Source organism: Tubulanus polymorphus, chromosome 10 (assembly GCF_964204645.1).
Source record: "Tubulanus polymorphus chromosome 10, tnTubPoly1.2, whole genome shotgun sequence".
Taxonomy (NCBI): Eukaryota; Metazoa; Nemertea; class Palaeonemertea; order Tubulaniformes; family Tubulanidae; genus Tubulanus; species Tubulanus polymorphus.
Window position 1 is genome coordinate 5,891,324 of NC_134034.1, and position 18,030 is coordinate 5,909,353.

General features: G+C 37.1%; 1 protein-coding gene across 3 annotated transcripts in view; it reads left to right on the top strand.

Annotated features, from left to right (window-relative positions):
* The window catches only part of LOC141912060 (UPF0047 protein YjbQ-like), a 61,448-nt gene extending 54,154 nt beyond the window's left edge, over positions 1–7,294 (top strand). For 2 of the 3 annotated variants that reach the window (XM_074803240.1, XM_074803241.1), the window contains one exon: positions 7,022–7,159. In XM_074803240.1, the coding sequence (XP_074659341.1) occupies positions 7,022–7,065 (44 nt within the window). In that variant the 3' untranslated portion in view covers positions 7,066–7,159. Of the gene's footprint in view, positions 1–7,021; positions 7,160–7,268 lie in introns of those variants that run through there. The other variant, XR_012620115.1, reaches the window with a different exon arrangement.
* The last annotated feature ends 10,736 nt before the right edge of the window (positions 7,295–18,030 follow it).

The window sequence follows — 18,030 nt, forward strand, 5'->3', positions numbered from 1 at the left end:
TAGTCCGAATAGCTAAGGGCTGATTTGATGTCCCTTCCCTTACCTCTAATTGTATATGTGCCCTAGGTACATTTGCACCCAAAAGTACTTTAACCTGACGTGGGAATGTATCAGGAAATCGCAGACCCTCTAAATGTTTCAACTTATGAGGAGAAAATTCATTATATTTCTGAAGTGGACAACTGATATTACCAGATGTAGTCCATGCTTGGGACACATGAATGATTTCTGACAAAGGATCATTGCTTCGAACGGTAAAGGAAACACGGCGAGATAACTGTGCATCTCTTGAGTGAAGTGTGTTGATAGTCAATACTTGTTTTTTACCAGACAACCCTAAATCAATAGCCAGATCTTCACGGATTAATGTCACGTCACTCCCAGAATCCAGCAGACCATACGTCGATATACGTCTTCCGTTAGCACCCTGAACCACAATCGGCAAAACCTGAAAATACACGTCAGAACAATTACTATCGAGACCAAGAACTATATTGCGTTCTATTGCGCTAGGTGCTACACCTTGACTACTACTGGCTTGCGATTCACTATTACAAGTGTCTAGATTCTGAGTTTGATTCCTTTGTTCAATATCATTAATTTTGATTTTACGTTTAACATGAAGCAGTGTATGATGTCTCTTGCCACACCCTGGTTCTTTACAGCAAGAAAGAGATTTGCAAGTCGCAATGAAATGACCAGGTGACAAACAATTAATACACAAACGTAATCTCTTGACTAGAGCAAATCTTTCATCTACCGATTTATCAATGAAATCTCCACAATTACTCACAGAATGACTACCTGAACAAATAACACATTCAAATATTTTCCCACCTGACACGCAACTGCTAGACATCTGTTTCGTGGAATTATTCACATTGATTTTCCGTGATCCTAAAGCATTACTAGAAAAATTATTACGTTTCAATTTCAACCTATTTTGTTGTAATGAAAATGGACCGAAGTCAGCGTCAACACAATCTTTGAGCCAACTTTCTAGATCAAACAATGTAGGATCTCGTTGTCGAGATATACGTCTAACGAATTCGTTCCATTTTGAACGCTTGTCAATCGGGATACGTTTTACAACTTTCTGTAATAAATCACTACTGCCAATTTCAGAAAGATAATTCATTTGTTTTAGAGTAATTAAGCAATCTCTCACACTAATGTAAAAGGAACGTAATGATATTGAATCATATGAATTTGTGGGTGGACCGTTCGTAATTGATTCAATATAAGCCTAGCTACGTGTACTCTGTGTCCAAACACAAACTTTAGCTCCTTAAGGGAGCGTGCATAATTACAACCACTAAACCCAAGACCTTGAATGAGCTCTCTGGCCTCACCTTTCACATGCGACTGCAGAAGGTCTTGACGTCTGGAATCTTTGATCCCGGGACGATTATGTACTTGCACATAAAACTGCTCAATGAACCTTGGCCATACAAGTGGTGAACCGTCGAACATCGGGAGACCAACTTTCGGTAAATCTCTATCAATCTCCATCTTGATAACGGCTTCTTCCAGGGAGGTTGAAGTGAGGTTGATGATTCCACATTTACTATAGTTTCGACTCCTTCGACCAAATCATCGATCCACGCATCAATGGTCCTAAGCGACGAGTTGTTTACAGCATTCGTCACGACATTCTCTGAAAGATCCTCTGCAACTGGATGCGACACGGAAGATGTAGACGACGCTTGGAAAATGGGTGCATTCGGATCAAGAGACGAGTCTCTTTTAGCAAAATTGTCTAACCTTTCTAAAGCAACCATAGCTTTATCGAAATAACACTCCATCCAACGCCCAGCGGTTTCGATTTCTTCTTCATTCTCGAGTACAGACATGAACTTGTCGTGAGCAGTTTGCAGATTTTGCAAACATCCAGTGATACGTTGCTTTGCCGGTTCAACAGCCGCCGATATGCGAACTGAATCCGCAGCATCAATAGCACGAGTAAGCCAACCAGCGAGACTTGTACGAGTGGCTTTCAACGACTTACTTTTACTAGTATTTGAATCTTCGTTATCGGTCATGATGAGCTTTCGAGTAATTCAAACTATAATGTTCTAAATCGACGAAACGAATCCTCGAAAATCTATTGAACACGAAAGCACAGCTACATTTCAAACTCAGCGTGTTTATTTTAGCAACTAACGATGCTGCACTATGCCATATAATGCCGGTTTGCTACAAATATGAAAATATATATATAAGTAATCAATTCAATTTATGCAAAGAAAACTAACCCACAGCAAATCTAAAAATTCGTTACTTACAATTACTGTAGCTCCTCGAGCAAGTTTCTACGAAAATGACCAATGCTCAACTGTGAGATATTCAATATATACTGTATATATAATGTACTAGACTTAGTAACAACAAAGCATGGAGAGGTTCAATGAAGGGTTACAAATCCTACAGTACTAAAGCTAAACTCGACTACAATAAAATTCTATAGCAGCAAACCGGACTTCAATTTACAACACATACTGTCGCATTCCATCTGACTGTGCCCTGATTCTAGAAATTTCTGATTTATTGTCTGAAGTTGTGGATTTTCTCTGAGTGCCAACAGTTAAGAGCAGGCTACGAATTGGTTCCAGTTTGGACCACCACATGTGTCAGAGTAGTACGTGATTATATCAACCATTCTGTTTGATTGGCATACTGAAGCTGTATTACGAAGTAAACATCACAGGGGCTTGTAAACTGGCTTGGATTTTACTTCCGGGTTGTTGATAATCTCGCGAGAATGGCGCTAAATTTAAACTGCAAATAAATTCAAAATATCACAGAAATACCTCGTGTTGATGTTGTTTATTTATCCACTATAGAGTTTTGATAAACAATTGGCTGTTAAGGATCAGTATCAGCGGGCGCGACACCTTACTATATTAAAATAACAAGGGATGAAACGGCTTCGCTTTTGCCTGTGACCGTATTGATGCGGCGGAAACCACTGCGCATGCGCGGCAACTTTCCGAAAGGTTAAGATCAGTTCAAGTTCAATTGATTCTTCTCAAAAACCTATGTCAAGCCAAGGCAATCACACTTCTAAGGAAATTATCAATTTTTGAATTGATGTAGAAAAACTATAATGTGTAGTTTGATTGACAGCTCACAAGCGCTCGGAAGTTGCTGCGCATGCGCAGTGGTTTCCGCCGCATCAATACGGTCACAGGCAAAAGCGAAGCCGTTTCATCCCTTGTTATTTTAATATAGTAAGGTGTCGCGCCCGCTGATACTGATCCTTAACAGCCAATTGTTTATCAAAACTCTATAGTGGATAAATAAACAACATCAACACGAGGTATTTCTGTGATATTTTGAATTTATTTGCAGTTTAAATTTAGCGCCATTCTCGCGAGATTATCAACAACCCGGAAGTAAAATCCAAGCCAGTTTACAAGCCCCTGTGTAAACATGTGGCGATTTCATTTGAACCCCTTTTGCCTTGGGTTTCATCCCATAAATGACATATGCCTTGGCCATCTCCAAGAGAATTAACACTCAAGTTATATACACAGTTTTCTCGAGTTGTATAGTTCGCCCACCTTAGAACAGGGTGTAGTCAGTACTGCTCCTAAATCAAAAGTCGCTGTGTATTCCTGTGTATTCTTCAATATGGCCTTCATCTTATCTTTCTCTTTTTCCAAGCGTGCTTCGATTTTCCTCTCTTGATGACTGATAAACTTTTTCTCTGTGGCATCATCCAGGCTTCCTGCTTCAGATTTCATTTCATAAAGATGACAAGTGCTGCATTTGTCCCCCTTGGGCTTAAAGAAAGAAATGTTGAACTCCTCACAGAAAATCTTCCTGTATTTTGACTCTGTAACGTACGTCTCGCTATTCTTTTTGCAGTACTCAACATATAATTTCCACATTCTGCTTATGTTGAGGTCACCGGAGATATACACTTTCTTAGTATCTTTCCTGGTATAGTGCGACTCGACCTTGGGGAACATTTCTATGTGTTTTCTTACATTATCGATCATCTTTTCACTAATCTTATTGTGGGGAGGCGTCCTTTTATTTTGGTTTGGGACAACAATCTCATGCTGTTTTCTTTTCATTGCTGTTTCCACTGGCTTGCTGGAAATATCTATTGTATCAAGGAAAAACTTTTTGCAAACCCTATGACGGGTACTACCATTCATGAGATTATATTGGTTGTAAGCTTTTCTTTTTCCTTTAGAACGAGCTGGTGTTACACTGTCGACCATTGAAGCAATAAAATCCAGTTGCCTGTCATTCGATCCCAAACTGTAAAAGCAGTCAAAAATCTCTCGCCTTACCTCATCAGGAATCTGATTATTGCAATTAAATCGACATTTACTACAGTCAGTATTTTTCACAGATTTCTTTTCAACAATTTTGTTTGTTCGCGAGATGTATTCTTGACCTGACACTTTCAGTCTCTTATTGACATTTCTTCTCCACAGTTCTGGGTCAGCTTTAGTTTTCCTTGCTCGTTTTGTCTTTTTTGGAGACTGGTACTTAGCTCTTTTATATGGCGTTAGAATCCTGCATTAGTTGCCAGTTGCAGGTCTTGTTCATCATTCTGAAGCGGGTTACCTCCCTCTTGTGTCACAGTTAGATTATGTATCAACGTCCCCTCCCCTTCATCCATCTGAGCATCAGTCACTAACGAAGGTTTTTGGCCCTCAGTTAGATTATTTATCATCGTTCCGTCCTCTTGATCCATTTCGGTATTAGTGACCGGTGATTCTTCTTGCCTCTCAGCTTCATTATTTATCGCTGTACCATCCTCTTGGTCCATTTGCTCGATTATAGTTTGTTGATTGTTTGAAGGTTCTGTTTGTTTACTCTGGTCTAGCCTGGTTTGTTTTTCATTAATAAAATTTTGATGTTTATATCTTATTATACATGTCTGATATATGATGGATTGGTAAGATGTTGGACTTTTTACTGATATAATGCCATAATAATGTTCTTCGCCAGGAACAGCAAGATAAGCTAATGGAACTACAGGTATTTCTTTTTCAGTTTTCTGCATATTTGATGGGCATACCTCACATACAGGAGAGAGTACGCTGCTGGAGAATATTTGAATTCTACAATTGAATATATTTGCCACAGCCAATGGGATACAATCTGTGATCTCATTATTCCATATTCCATTTTGTCTGATATTGTGAATATCCTTAACAAGTCCTAGCATCTGCCTTTTCTCTGAACCGGTTCTGAATCCAAGATATTTCTTTTTGTTACTAGAAATATGATCACACACATCATTCCTGAACAGATCAATATTGAACTGATCGGCCTCATCGCAGGTCTTTAGAAATGATTTAAAGAAACAGTTACCATCGGGATAACTTTCAATTTGTTTCATATCGTTGCTAATTAATAGATTATCCAATCGTTTTAAGTGATATTTTTTCATCATTTGATTGATTTTCGATTCTTTCTTTGACAGGTCTTTAGCCTTTTTCAGTCGAATGTTGACATCAGTCTCTTCCAGGACAATGCTGCAATCTGAGTCTGAAATCTCGCTTGGCTGATGATAATCTTCATCATTATTATCATCATCACCATTTGATGATTCATTTTCATATGGACGCTTATCCACTCTGATTATCCACTACTCTATTATCCGCTTATCCACTACTCCATTCTGATTCTCAAAACAGAAAATATAATTGGGGTTACATATTTGGTTTTGTATTATGCAATATTAAGGTCATTAATATTCATAATCTATTTTTTGTTGAGCAAATATAATTAACTTACCATCTTGAATTAAATCTTTGCCACTGTCATCGTTTCCAGTACAGGATTCGTGATTGATAGAAATAACTGTAGATATCAAAATATCAGAGACGTTGAATTCAGAATCTGAAATTCCATTATCGGACCATTCGATCTGTGACAGAAAGCACAAGTTTAGTTTTACATATTAAGAAAGAATCTATTTCTGTAAAAACCACTTTAGAAATCTCATTTAAAAAACCATAAACGTATTAATGACAAATTGCCGCATGATCGGAGATTCGTCTGTAGCCTAGGGAATTGGATGGTAATATTGTGCATTGTATTAAGCTAGCCACATTAGGCGAAATACAAGCTGTGTCTTTTTACATGGTTCAAATATGTTGCATATATGATAAATGTTAAATTTCTTCAAAGATTATTTTTAACATTAATACAGAATGCTTTGAATTAACACACAAATTTATCTTAAAATTTATTTAGTGAATCAAAATTCATGATTTTACATTAAAATATCACTAAAATTTCACTCACCTCAGCCATTATGAGTAAGGAAAATTGAACAGCATCTACTCAGCTTGCAAAATATATACTGCAAAGCCTATACATGTATATAGTTATATTGACCCCATAACAACAGGATTAAGCAATGAATCTCCTGATACACAAGATGTTAAGTGATAAGAAATTTAGTTATAGCTACACATAAGTTGTATGCACAATAGAGATAAGTGACACTTATAACTCTGTTGCATAAAACCACATGCACTTAAACCAGTTGTGCAGTAAACAAATGTTTAAAAATCACTTAATCCATTTGTACATAATTAATTTACTAATTAATCAATTATTAGATTGGGAATAAAATTTCTCAAAAGAAGCAGGACATACATAGGAAGCTTGTGATACCAATTACTCAATTTGACCAAAAAAATGCACTTATCACCGTGTCGCACCAAACCCTCGATTTGTTCTTTTTGAGACCTTTGCGCTAACGATTTTATCTCCACTCAATAAATGCAATACTGGATCTAACCCTTCACGAAACCATCCAATTGACACCAAATGTAAAAAATGTTTTTTTTTAGAATAATTGATGGATTATATCGAACTTAACATTTATATGGAAAATTAAGGACATTTTTAATATAAACATAGCCAGTTGCTCTCGAATAGTCGAATTACGTAGAATGGAACTTCTTTTAGGTCAAGACTTGTTGAAGTAAGTTTACATTGTTTTCTTGTGTGAATGTTTCAGCAAAATGTTTTGTCTTTTCAGATTCAAGACAGGTTGTTGTTACCATACAAGGACAGACTCAATGAGCCCATTGATCAGTAGCTTGGTTTTAATTCAATGTATCTGGTTAAGATATTTTATTTGTAAGACATAATCTTGTTGTTAGAAATATAATTGAAAAGGCTATTTAAATTAGTTTCCAAACTACATGTAGTGCGTATGACAATATCAATAGAGTCTTGGTTTTGTCTTGTCAATGTCTTTGGCTAAAAACATACAATTTTAACAGTTTTCGACTGACCGAATTTCATTAATCAACACCCTGACGAAGTTATGCTGAAACCAAGTACCTATAGGCACCTAGCAATCATTTGGATGATCCCCCTTGCTAATCCACTCGATTCTTATTTAATGAACACAACATCCACTGGTGAAGTAACGAGGATTGAAAATTCACAAGATCGTTTCTATGTCGAATGGAAGAACCTAAGAAGGTACACACTTCCTTCTGGGTGCGATCTCTGTATTCTAGTAGGGAAGGATTATATAATAATGAATTCTCTTCCCATGAAATTATAAGTTCGGCTTCATTATCACTAGCTGACCATACGAGTAAAATCCCACAATAAATGAATTAAGTGATAAAATGTTAATTAAAATATATAAAAAATATTTCGGGTGGTTACTACCACCCTTCTTCAGTCTAAAATGACTTGCCGAATACAAACACAGTATTAATACATGAAATATGAAATAAGACACGAATCGCTGCACATTACGTTATGGGGACTAGAGCACTGACATAACTTGAAAGAAGTTTATTATGGGGGCTGAAACCATTATTGAGTTTGACAGAACGATCTGAATGAGTAGTAATCAAAGCAGATTCATCTATATGTCGTTAAGTGTGACTACTGTTGGGAAAAATAATATTGGCTCCAGAAAAATCAAAATTGTGTGCGGTAACCAAAGAATGAGAGACTACCCCGCTTTCCAATTTAACCCCATGGAATACATCTTGTTTATGTTCTTTAATACGTTCCTTAATATTCCTACTAGTTTCCCCAATGTAAAAATGGTTACAATCAGAACAGTTAATTTTATAAACTCCACAATGGACATTAGGGCTCAGATTGTTATTGGAGCAAAAATTAGAAATTTTGTTATTATACTTGAAAAATGAATCGGTATTTAAATGACGAAGAGCCGGTTTGAATTTGTCAAGGCAAGGGACAAAGGGAACTATAATTTTGTTTTTTGGTTTAGACGAGTCAATAGGATTACGGGGTTGAGCAGGAAAGAAAAATACTTTTTTGGCTTTGTGAAGGGCTTTCACTAAAATCTTGTCCGGGTATGCAAGTTTTTTAAAACTGGATTGAATATGCAAAATCTCATGATCTAAAAAGTTTTATCACAAATCCTATAAGCCCAAAGGAAAAAACCTTGAACAACGGCCACTTTAAGGTAAGTGAATGAGAAGAAATGTAGGTAGGATCACAGTTAGTAGGTTTACGAAAAACAGAGAAACCTAATCTCGAATAAAAATTATGTATGAGAACATCCAGAAAGGGCATTTTTCCGTCAATTTCCCACGCAAAGGTGAACTTCAAGGAAGGATAAAGGGAATTAAGATATGTCGAGAAAGATTCGAGGTTAAAATCAGTTGATACTAAACATAAAATGTCATCAACATACCTGAGCCATAGAAGAGGCGCAAACCCAGTGTATAGGGGTAAAATTTCCGATTCAATATGTTTTAAGAAGAGGTTAGCTAAAATCGGTGAGAGGGGTTGCCCATAGCAAAACCATAAATTTGCTCAAAGAAAATGCCATCGAATTGAAAATAGGCTCTTCTATCACATAATTCGAAAAGGTCAATGAGACAGGAAAATTCAAATTTAAGGATGGAAGTTTACGTTTAATGAAATCTAACGTTGGTTCCAGAGGGATGTTGGTGAATAGAGAGACTGCATCAAAAGAGATGAACTTGTTACCCTTGGGGGTAATGTGACGTAATCTTTGTAATAAATCCATATTATGTTTGATATGAGAACCAGAGAATGACCCAAGTAAGGGAGAAAGCATTTTGGCAATAGATTTAGAAAGATAATAAGAGGGAGAGCCTCTGCTTGAAATTATAGGGCGTAAAGGGACATGACGTTTATGAATCTTGGGGAGGCCGTAAGCATAGGGTAAACTGGGTAATCGGCTGGTAAATTTCATAATGAATTTCTTATCAGTAGGATGTTTCTTAGACAGGTTTTCTAAATCTTTGTTAAAATGTTTTTGCCAATCTTTTAAAGGATCTCGTTTGAGCTTCTTATAAGTATTAGAGTCAGATAAGATATCATTCATTTTACTTATATAATCAGTCGAATCAAGGATAACTATTTTACAACCTTTGTCAGCTTTAGAAATTTGTAGTTCTTTAAAGGATTTAAGTTCTGAAAGCGCGATCATAAAACATTTGGGAAAGAATTCACGTTGCACACGAGTCAAATTGTCAAAAATCTGGGAAATGTTCATAAAAACGAAGTTGTATTCAAAACTCCCTGAGCGTGATTGTTCAAGTGATTCCATAAAATCAATGATGTGTTTCTTGTTGTGTGGTAACGAGATATTTAGTCCAAGTCCGAGTACTTGAAGGTGAGAGTCTGAAAGTTTTTTAGACGATAGGTGGACCACATTATCCTGGTTGCAATATTTAGTCCATGGGCTGTTGGTGATAAGTCTGTGAAGTTTAAAATCCAATTCGGTAGATTTCCTCCTCCTGTGAAAATCGCAAAAGTTTTTAACACCGGATCTAAGTCTGTTCCATAAATATAAATCAGGTATTATACGACTTATCGCGGCGCGTTTATAACCTTGCTTCAGTCGTTATCATCTGAAACCTTTGACAGGTTTGGAAAGTCCAGAGAGACAAGTTGAGTTACTCTAAATTGCGTATCGTAATTTATTTCCAACTTGGAACTCCAAGCGGTGTATGCTTGCTTGTAGCTAAGACAAGACAAAACTAACTAACTAAATGTTACATTTTCGGCTATATATATATATATGTACAAGATTAATTGAGGAGTGCAAAACTAACAATGGTTGTCGGGTGACGAGACATAACATGTTTTTCATAGGTGCGACAGATAGAACAGTTTGAGCAGGACAGAGACATAGCAAGACAAAGACAAGGAATGAGGTGCGACAGACAGATAAATGACAGGCTAATTAATAATTCACAGGCAACATGTAGCAACAAACTGTACACAAAGAAAATATGAAATTTACACTATAATATTCCCCTTTGCTGCCGAGAAATTTGCTCCGGCAAATTAAAGATAAATTAAATAGTATGGCGACAAAGATGAATTGAGATTTTGAATAAGTCATGAATTGTTTGAATATAATGATTAAATATATATGATCAGATTAATCTTAAACGAGGTTAAACCAAAATGCCAATGCTGAATGACTTGCTAAGATACCTAGATACTGACTTTCTTAAAATAATCTTATGCTCCTAGTTACATAATTTTTTTTTAGATGCAATTAATCACATTTAGTTCACAATTCATGGGTGTAACTATATATTATTTCAAACAGCGACAATAGCGCAATAGTACATTGAAAGTGTAAATGTGTAGATCGTCAATTTATATCTAGAATAAAGTCGGCAGTTTGATTCTAAGAGTATTTGAATGTATAAGATGATTAGAAATACAGCTAGTTATTAAGTGATACGCACATACGTAAAGTATGACTGTTTGTGTTAACCTGAGGTGATGAGACAGATCTCAGTTGGCTTATACAAATGCGAGTTACATAGCAAGAACAATTAATTTGTTGGTAAATGAAAATACACTATAACTAATAAAGATATTGCAAATCAAAATAAAACATAGCAAGTAACATAAGGTTGCATTGAGTGGCACACAGTTAAATTTGTCTAGATTTAAATCCATGCGCATTATGTTTGGTTGATGAAATGTTCCAAGAATTTAGTGTTATATTTATGCTGAATAATAATCTGGCTGAAGAACGTAATTACGATTAATATTCATAGATTCATTAATTTGCTCCTGCATATGCGTGTGATTTTGACTCAACTCGTCCCAGATGTCGTTAAATTTCTGGAAACATGATTCGAGTTCACGCATTTCAATTTTATAATCGCATAATTCCAGTTTTGGTTGAATATAATAATTGCCTATTGTTGCATAGCCTGTTTTATCAACTTCTGTAAAAACGTCAATGAAATTAAAGCAAAATTCACATTTTTCTGCGGCACCGATTGGATCAGCTTTTCTTTTCTCCAACTCAGATAGTTCAGCATTTTCAGTTTGAACTGATGCGCAGTTGGATTCTATTTCGATTGAAGAAATGCTTTGGATATGAGTCGGATCTGTTTGCGGAAACTGTAGATTTTATTATTTTTGTTTGTGTAGCAGAAACAGAAAGTTGGCGACACTTAGCTTCGGAATAAAGATCGGTCTGAATGCCAGCTGCAACTAGTGGTGATTTCTCTTTCGGCTCCGGATCTTTTTGTTTGTCGCTTTGTTGCATTCGTTTCTTTAGAAATGCGTTCATTCGATTTTAGTCACGCTTAATGGTATTCGGTGATTTTCTATTACGTATGCGTACCTTTTCGTAAGTCTGTGGTGTATTTGTGTCGTTGTCGTCCTCGGAGTTAGCACTAGCTGTTTCCAAATTCCAAGCTATGTCAGTGCTCTAGTCCCCATAATGTAATGTGCAGCGATTCGTGTCTTATTTCATATTTCATGTATTAATACTGTGTTTGTATTCGGCAAGTCATTTTAGACTGAGGAAGGGTGGTAGTAACCACCCGAAATATTTCTTATATATTTTGATAAACATTTTATCACTTAATTCATTTATTGTGGGATTTTACTCGTATCGTTTTATCACGGATATTGCATTCTGCAATTGATTCAACTAGCTGACAAAGTTGACTCGATGGAGGTCACCATTTTGCTATCACGTTTACCGTCAAAGAGCTGTGATTGGCTGGTTAATACAGCGCTCGAGGTGACTGATCGTGTTAACCGGATGCACTAGGCGATTCAAAATCCTCTGCTTCAATTCCAAAAAATGCTAGCCAACTCATTTTATTAGCTGTCTGGTCTAAAAATCACTTGTTAGTAGAATTATTTAAAAATTTTATACAAAGGCGGCCGGCTATGTGTAACATTAACTTGGGGAAAATGAGAAATAAGGTTTATAAGGTAAATAATTTTTAGCCCACTTGGGACTTTAGTCCCAGCGGGCTATTGCGTTCACTTTTTGTCCGTCGTCCGTCCGTTCGTCCGTCCGTCCGTAGACGGAATCCAGTTATTTTGGGAAGTTTAGAAGACGCTTCAAGGTAAGGTCTTGATATTTGGGTTATACATGTATCTACCCTAGACACATCTTCAGCCCAAAAACTGTCATAATCAAGATGGCCGACTGGCAACCATTGTTGTTTGCCAAAATCAGCACTTTTTATACGTTTTTGAACTTTTTGAGGGAAATTTTGAAGACGCTTTGATCAATTACCTTGATCTTTCGTATGCATGATAAAAATTGGGTCGATCGGACTCAAGATGGCTGTCCTATGACCTTTTTAGTGCCCAAAAATGTCAATTTTGGCCCGGATTCTGAGTCCTGGTTTTTGAAACGCTTTTCTACTTTGAGAACCGATATCTCTCGTCGATATCTTACGTTTTACCTATTGTTGTATATAATGTTGACGATTGTGCCCTAGCTCCTAGAATCCGGAATATAAAAAGTATACTTAACTTAACTCTGTAGTTTGCCTTTATCTTGTATAATATGAGTATATGTTTATTCCATTGTCCGATAATTTCTTCTATAATGTGTAGTTATAATCCAGCGTAAATCCTATAGTCAACCCGTCTGATCCGGTGAACGCCCAAAACTCCTCCCAACAGAACTTACCCAGACAAAACTCCGCTATTTCTTCTCCTGGACAAAATTCCTCCATTGGGTGGACATTTTTCCTCTATGACTACGCTGAATAAAATTTGATTAAAATACGCTGAATAACATATATTACATCAATTTTATTTACATGAATAGGATTTACAGTTATAAAAATAGAGGGAATATATACAGGAGAGGAGAGATACATTGAATACAGTGTTTCTACAAAGATATTTTTCAGAAATAATCAAATTTTACGCTGTTGATTTTTCCAGAATATAGATATGTACAGGTAATATAGTTATGAAATATCCAAAAACCTATAATATATATATAGAGCATTAGGTACCAGTATTGGTCAAAATGTTCTTTAATCTAATGGAACGATACATTAAATTTGTCCATGAGTAATACTGATTTCAGTTCACCTGTTATATACAGAAGTTTTTAGAAATGATATAATTGATATACAGAGCATTTTAATATGAAAATATAAAATGCAATATGACCCGTCACTAGCACATATATATATATATATATCTCTGGAATATAATACACGGATAATATGTATTTAACTTAAAATGCGCATTTGGCCAATAGTACGTTAAGAATAGACCTATGTCTTTTGGCTGTTATTATAGTCCAAGCACAGATTCCTGAGACGTATTTGTAAGTCCATTTATTTCTTTCGTTGACGTTTCGCAGGCCGTTGCCCTGCTTAATCATGTTCTTGAGTAACAGTTATTGTTCTAGAGTAACAGGTTACTGCAGTATTATCATGTTGGAAGCACAGAATTGTTCTCTGCACTGATGGGTGCTTATGTCCAACTAGGTTTTATTGTTCCACACCTCGCATATGTTATTAGTCCTGGCATCACTATTTAGAGTAGCCTCGTGTGCATTCCATTTTTCGGTTGGGAACAGGAGAGCGCCTCAATCGCAGGATTCCGTTCGGAGAACGAACAGGTCTGTATAGTCCATTTACATAAACCGAATTAAAATAAGTCAAGGATCTCCACTGCATCTTCTACAGCATTCTCCACAAGATACTGGATAAGTTAATAATCTCCTTTGGTGGACGGTTGGCCATCTATAAATCTTGTAAATAAGAGATAACCTCTTGGGGTACTGTATATATTGTTTGTTTTATAAACATTTCAAAAAGAGTATTATGATAAATAGTATTTAAAGAATATTATCATATCTACATGTAAATTCTGAATCTTTGCCTTTTTCCCTAACTATATGTCGGATTTACTATCGTCTGATGAGGACTGGATTTTAGTGTGCATTTATCGGATTCTGTGACCTTATATTCCCTGGAGAATCTTGTGAGTGGAAGTATTTTTTTGGCATCATGCAAGTCTTTGGAAATGGAAAAGCATTGAGGGCTCCCTTTAGTGGGAGAGGCCAGTAATTGGTGAATTCTGCTCATTTTATGTGGTTGGTATCTATTATTCTCTTTAAAGCTAAATGCCTGCGCAGGTCGGCTGCGGAGGCCGGAAATGCTTGTAGTGCTGGACAAAGCTGTATTTCCTCAGTCGGGGAAAAAGCTAGAGGATTTTTATTTTATATAACTTATTCATGAATCTCCTATAAATTCCTGGTTCACAGTTTTTCACATCTATGCACTCTCATTTACTTCATCCTCTCCCGGCAGGGATTCGAACCTGATGGCATCGAGATTCCCGCAGCACCCAACCCTGCCATAATTGACCGTGTGCGCAGATACATGCGCAGTTCAGATGATGTGATTTTTAGCCAATCAGAAATCCGGTTTTATTTTAGCCCGGGTTTTCCCATTTATAGTTCTTCCTTGAAATTTGCCTCAACGATTATACAAAGAGCATTCTGATTGGTGCCGCCAGTTTTCGTTCGGAAAGCTGCGCATGTATCTGCGCGCCCGGTCTACTGATGCAGGGGTTCGTGCCGTGGCTGAGCGTAGTGATGCCATCAGGTTCGAGTCCCTGCAGAGGGAGGATTATTTACTTGGGTGACTCGTGAGGACATTTATTACCATTCTAACTGAGGATTGAACTCAATAACCTTATTATCACCAGAGGAAGGCTTGACAGGTTTTTTTGCGCATTAAATCTCATGGAGGAAACCAAAGGATTTCCTCTTCTAGCTTCTCTACCTCCCAGATGCTAGTGACGTGAGTGAACCCATGAAGCGTCGCCTATTAAGATAAATCGCTAATAAAATACTCATCAGAACAGACAACTCCTGCAGCTGTGTCTGCACCGGTAGGCCTCCCGTACGCAACCGTAGGCCTCGCGGTGTCACAGGACGACGCTCAATAAAAAAAGTCTTGGAGGCTCCGACTCCCGAGTCCTCGTGTCTACGCGGGTTTCTCCGTCAGTGGGTCCGTCCGGGTCCGCTCGTCCTTCTCTTGAATAAATGGAATTCGAATATTGATTAACATACAGTTTGAAAGGTAAAGATTATAAATCTGATACCTCAAGGGCGAGCAGATATCTTATATAGATTTCGCTTTTTGATGAACATTATACTGACAATTTTTGAATTTTTCATACGTTCTTGATGTATGAGTACGGAAACTATAGAAGTCTACTCTACCTTCCCATTTGCCACGTATTTTGCAACGTTCACAGGCGTAGTATCCATTGTGACTAACTATACATTTAATGAATCCTCTCGCCGGACATCAGAAACAATGACTTAATTGATATTGCATAGTTCCTTCCATCAATCGTGATTCCAGATTCTTGTAAACGAGAAAACTCCTAAAGAAAATCGTGCAGGTACTGATTCACATTGTTCGGCTTTGAGTCTCCAACCCACAGAGCAATAGCGAATGGTTCAAAACTTGAAAACGAGCTAAGGATTGGCCAAAATTGTTTCTTGGATGATTTATACAAAGGGAGACCATCAACATTAATGATCAACTGAAATGATTCCTCCTGCACATGTCTATATTTAGTTGAACTCAAACACTTTTAACACAGTACTCAATTCCAAAGTTATAATAATCGCCACCACTTAGTTTAGTAGTTGTTATACCCCTAGGCCTTTTCAATCAAGTACGACTATCTTTTGGTAATTGGTGACCGAAATCACGAAGAATCTTACGTAATTAATTGATGCACTCCTGTGTACACTTGCTCTCTATAGCCCATGTAGCCAACTGATGATGCAGACTTTGATCTTGATCATCAACTACACTGGAAGAACTTTCCTCAGAATCATGCAAAATAGGATCAGACTCAGGATCAGATACAGTATTTTGGTTATTATCAGATTCAGATGTTTCATCATAGCTAAAATCGGATGTATCAAGAAATTCAAATCCTGCGTTCGGCTGTTCTCCACTTATTTGAGCTACTGCTTCGAGATTTGTATTATCATAATCTTCACGATCTATTATTGAATCACTGGATTCTAATTCAAAATTTTCATCATCATGGCACAGATCATTTCTAACTTTAGCATCAATAACACGCCATATCTTTTCTTTACCAACAGACATTTAATAATGATATTATGCATTCTTTGCTACAAGATCAACACAGGATTTTTTCTGAAGCATCTTGTAATCGGCACAAGAAGTAGCACGATCAAAAATTACTTTTGCACCGGCACTGGACGTATCGGCCCCACTCCGCGCGGTTGCGCCACCGCGCGGGATTTATGCGAAGCAGCAAACACAAACATGGCCACTCTTTCAATTTTCAATGATAGAAATCGTGTGTGCATTTCAATTATTTCGGCTGTTAGGGTTTTAAGGCACAATATAAGTTGATGATGTGATATGGCGATGTTAATTAATGATAATTCCGCAGTGAAGCTAGTCACGAACGGTGCCGATTGAGTGTACAGCTGCCAAAAACACTGAAATGTGCGTAGTTGCGTAACTATTTGCAGTGAATTGCAGACGAAACATGAAGCCTTAACGGCCGTTTAAAAAAATATTATACCAATCGCAATTGTAAAATAAAAATGAGATAGAACCTAAGTTAAAATTCTGGCCATTTCTAAAATGTTATTACAAATTTTTAGTCAGTGCCGAACGTTTAGTTTTCCAACAATAATGAGGGGTGGTAGGTAGTCATGCAATTCAAGTCATCATTTATTACACGTTACTTCCGTGTTGTTGAAAATCTCGCGAGTCCTGGACCAAACCCCATTGAACAATGTGATCTGTGTACTGGCCGCAAATGTACACAGATCACACTACGCTACCCATTACACACTCCAGTACCCACAGCTTTCATATATCCATCCAAATATTTAAAGTGTCTTTCTTCCTGGTTTTAACAGTGCATAATTTCTTCTCTTTTTTGTAAGACTGTTTGCCACAAAAGAAGCATACATCCCAGTTAGTTTTTTCACGTTTCGGACGCTGTGCGTGTATTTCTGTAGGGTACACTTCTGCTCAATTCTAAACTTCGTTTAACAACTTTTTCTACAATTGTTCGACTGGTATAGGAACAATAGCAATTTCTGTGGTAGATAATGTTCTGCTTTTCGGACTTCACACGCGTTCACACGACGAAATTTAGACTGGTCTAAATTTGGTTCGGTCCAATTTTAGACCGGACCAAGCGTTCACACGGGCAAAAATACCGTTCCAAATTAGACCGGTCTAGTTTAGACCGTTCTAATTTGGCACGGTTTAAAAGAGCGAGCCAGGTCCGGACAAGATTTTGGACCGGTCTAAATATACTTGTGTGGACAGAAACTGGTACCAGGTCCAGTCTAAATCGTAATTCTGAATCTCTGCGGTAGATGTTGCAACCTCTGCGGTAGAGTGTGAGTCCAGTTTATTAAGTTTTAGATGCTTTTATTACCGTTTATGTACTTATTTTAAAGTACTCTTTTCCTCCCTATTCAATGGAAATGTTTGGAGCGTAATTCGTATTCGTATATTGCGATCATCATCCGTTTTACTGCCGTGCTTTGAACCGTGTTTAAATGATATTTTCATCATGATAGAATAAAATCGAATTCGCAAAAATGTCTAAACCCGACAGAGGATCGAATTGGTCAAATGAAGAATGTCTTGCTCTACTTGGAATCTGGAAGCAAGACTTCATCCAGGTGCAATTAATTATTTTAGCAGATGGCGACATCTTATGGGCCCGGTGCCGAGCGATTTT